This window comes from Triticum dicoccoides, chromosome 3B (assembly GCF_002162155.2).
Source record: "Triticum dicoccoides isolate Atlit2015 ecotype Zavitan chromosome 3B, WEW_v2.0, whole genome shotgun sequence".
NCBI classification, from domain to species: Eukaryota; Viridiplantae; Streptophyta; class Magnoliopsida; order Poales; family Poaceae; genus Triticum; species Triticum dicoccoides.
This window is the reverse complement of record NC_041385.1, coordinates 562,232,994-562,236,856: the sequence shown is the minus strand read 5'-3', so window position 1 is coordinate 562,236,856 and position 3,863 is coordinate 562,232,994. Positions and strand designations below refer to the sequence as shown.

The 3,863-nt window shown below is 46.6% G+C and overlaps 1 protein-coding gene across 1 annotated transcript; it reads left to right on the top strand.

The window, feature by feature from the left end:
* Positions 1-826: 826 nt before the first annotated feature.
* Positions 827-3,806, top strand: LOC119277087 (glutathione S-transferase 1-like). The gene is made up of 3 exons (XM_037558307.1): positions 827-1,164; positions 2,532-2,580; positions 3,160-3,806. Exons 1-3 carry the CDS (start codon positions 1,015-1,017, stop codon positions 3,597-3,599), a joined length of 639 nt encoding a protein of 212 aa, XP_037414204.1. The 5' UTR covers positions 827-1,014; the 3' UTR covers positions 3,600-3,806.
* Positions 3,807-3,863: the final 57 nt, after the last annotated feature.

The following is a 3,863-nucleotide window of genomic DNA, read 5'->3' as shown; positions in this document are numbered from 1 at the left end:
GAGAGAGAGAGAGAGAGAGAGAGAGAGAGTTGGCGTTGGAGACAGAGAGATTGCGGGGAAGGAGGGTTCGGGATTTACAGGATAGAAATCCTAAGTCGGCCTGGATCCTGTAAATAAAGCGGAGACATCATGATTTTATGGGTCGGGCCTTTTTTACAGAATTTGCTCAGGCTGAATTTTTCCCGAATCATGTGAATCGGCCGGGTTTTTAAGGGTTGACAAGCCTATAGAGATGCTATAAACCACCACCTCGTTCAAGCCTTACGTGGGGCTTGGGCATGGGTTTTGCAGCCAATCCGAACGATTTCGTTCAATGAAAGAAGATGTTGCTGTCGACTATGGGGTGTGCGTGTAGAATGTGTGTACGTGTGTTCATAGTGATATGTATATAAACATCTTCAATTGTGCTGTGTTTTAAAATAAAAAAGAGAACGCGCATCGAAAAAAAAAAGCGTCCCATAGAGAAAAAGGAAGTAAACCAAGCGGTGATTGTCCGAAACAAACTTAATTTTCGGCCCCTCAGCAGCGGAGTAATGTATGGCTAACCAAGCTTCATCCGAAGAAGCTAAAACTTAATCAATCAATCATCAAAACGAAAAGTGCCGGAGAAAGGAGATGCGCGGATCTCGATGCGCCGTTGGCGCACTACCGAGCGTCATCACTTGCGTCGGTCGGTTGGTCGCTGAAAAGTGAAAACCAATCCTAAAAGAATATCACAGAAACAGAATACTCGAAATGGTTGAAGAAACGGAAGCACCTAGAGGCGCGGGGGCCATTGACCAGCGGCACCTTCCACCTCACCTCACCTACCCGCTCCCTCTCCCTCTCCCTCTCCCACTCCACGGCTGCACCGCACCTGCTCCGTTGGAAGGGAGCAAACCCTCCGTCGCCTATTTAGCCGAGACCCCGAGCGTGGAGACTGCACACATCCCATCCCATCCGCAGCGGCTTTACCTACCGAGAAGAAGAGAGAAAAAAGGTTCGAGTGCGTTCCAGAGTGAGGAGTGAGAAGAGATGGCTCCGGTGAAGCTGTACGGCGCGACCCTGTCGTGGAACGTCACCAGGTGCGTGGCGGCGCTGGAGGAGGCCGGCGTCGAGTACGAGATCGTACCCATCAACTTCGGCACCGGCGAGCACAAGAGCCCCGACCACCTCGCCAGGAACGTACGTGCCATGCCCTAACCGCCGCCCTCCCCTCCCCTTGAATTTCCCATCCGCGTCGATAGTTCGGCCCTGTGCCGTGTGCTTGCCTCTAATTTCACGAGGGTGATGTCGATTCGTTCGGTCCTCGTGCTGCGATCGGCGGAACAAAACTCAGTCAACTCCCGGCGAGGACTCGCTTCCATGCCTCTATCGCTGTTTGTTTTAGCGGGGGGCGGAGAGATGTAGCTGTCGCTCTCGTATAATCTAGCATCACGATTCGAATTTCAAAAAAAAAGTATCACGATTCGAGACTGGGGTTCGATATTTAGAAATCATTCGAGTATACGGTAGTATGAGTTTTTCCGCAGCTCGTCTCAGATCGGCGGGCCATTTGGGCGTGGACCGCGTGGTGACCTTAATTAATGCCTCTGCTGCTACCCAATCTTTTTAGTCACTTGACTTTAGGCCACTTGCAGTGTGGATAAAGTCATACTTTCCCCACATCCACACTTCCCACGCCACCGGCCACCTACTTCACTGTATCAAGTGTGTTAGTTTACGTCTTCTCCTAAACCTCGTAAATACAAAGATTTGGATTCGGTGTGGGAATTTGTTCTATATGTGTTACTAACACGGTGGTAGTGCTTTGCTAGTTCGTAGGTACCTTGACAGATTAATCTTGCAGCAAATCCCAAGCTCAAGCAGTATACAGTGTGAGCAAATCTGAAGCACTTCCTGCACCCAGCACCGACGCCACCACCCACCCTGTTATGTTACAAATTGTGTCACTTTGTACCAAGAGATCTCCCCCCCTAAACCTGGTAGTACTAAATACAATGGTTTGGATTAACTGTAAAAAACTTGGATCTGGATGTGCCCTTTAATCCTCTGCTAGTTCGATTAGAGATTTTTTTTTGTAGGTCTTATAGGTTGGTCATTCCTATCCTTTGACTTGTTTCTTATCAATACACGCCATACATCCATTAGATTTGCTTGGTGGTAGGGAAGGTGTGGTAATAATAGGGTGGGGGTTACGGTTTGCAAGAAGCATGTTCTCTTCCAGGATGAGGCGTTCAGCAAACTATCTTACAACATTAACCCAGGAGTCCCAAGCAACCCGCAAATGCTCAGAAAATTGACAGCAAAACATAAAGCAGAACAAGATGTAGCCTGCATTCAGTACCACCTATTAAGCCCTGTCGCATTTTTTTGTTGCGCAGCCACTACAGCAGCATCTCATGGAGACTACACAAAAACATGCATAAGTCATATTTTGTTTGACCACCTAATCTTAGTGTGATAGTAATTATGACATGTGGTTTCTGTTTTTAGAGATTTGATCTTTTGACATATGATAAAACTCATTTTCCTCGTGTTGTTCTCTGCAGCCCTTCGGCCAGGTGCCAGCTTTGCAGGATGGTGACTTATACGTATTCGGTATGATGCTACCTCTTGAGATGTTCTCTCTTTTCTACCTCTCATAAACAGAACTATAAAGGGTCATGATGCTTTTACATTACTGTTGCTGTGGTTGTTTGTTTTGCTGTTAATGTTGTTGCCTTGTAGTATAACAAAGCTAATGGTACCTGAGTCTTTACTAGAAACAAAGGAACAGTTTCATTTGGATTAATGATAATCCTTTGAAGGTGTTCTTCACATATCAGTATGTGATGACATGAGTAAAAAACAATGTTAATTGTTAGCTGCCGCCTGGCATTATATTATGAGTTATACCTTTTTGGAGTTTTCATCTACTACCCTCGTATGTTTGAAGATGAAGTAATAATTATATAGCTACCAACCACAAGCTTAGTCGGAAGTCAAAAACATGAGTTATGGTAAGGTTTCCCAAGCAATCATATAGTCTATTTTTATGAGTTCTAATTTGAAATCTAATCAAGTTTAGAAATGATCATTTTACTAGTTTTAGACCAATTTATTGAAATGGGATAAAACAGTACCATCCTTTAGAATCCTCATAACTCTGGTTCTACTTTCTTGTTCTCTTTGTATTAGAATCACGTGCTATTTGCAAGTACGCGTGCCGCAAGAACAAGCCAGAGCTGTTGAAGGAGGGCGACATCAAGGAGTCAGCAATGGTGGATGTGTGGCTCGAGGTGGAGGCCCATCAGTACACTGCCGCTCTGAGCCCCATTCTCTTCGAGTGCCTTATCCATCCAATGCTTGGGGGAGCCACTGACCAGAAGGTCATCGACGACAACCTTGTTAAGATCAAGAACGTGCTGGCGGTGTACGAGGCGCACCTGAGCAAGTCCAAGTACCTGGCTGGAGACTTCCTCAGTCTTGCGGACCTTAACCATGTGTCTGTCACCCTGTGCTTGGCGGCTACACCCTATGCGTCTCTGTTCGACGCGTACCCGCATGTGAAGGCCTGGTGGACTGACCTGCTGGCGAGGCCGTCCGTCCAGAAGGTCGCAGCGCTGATGAAGCCATGATCTTAATTGCTGCTGCTCGTTCGTCGCGAAATAAGCCGAGGTGTGTGCCCCCCGATGTGTGCCTGTACGAGTGTGTGTTCTTGTGATGTCTCCTCGTGTTGAATGTTCAGGCTTGTGCTTGCGATCCTGTCTCATCTTTTACTGAAATGAGCGTTCCTATGCTCTGGTTTAATAATAAATTGTGCCTAGATATTATCTCAGCTTCAATATTTTCTTAGCTGTTGCTTCGATGACCTGTCCATTAGCAATTTAGCTGCCTCGGTA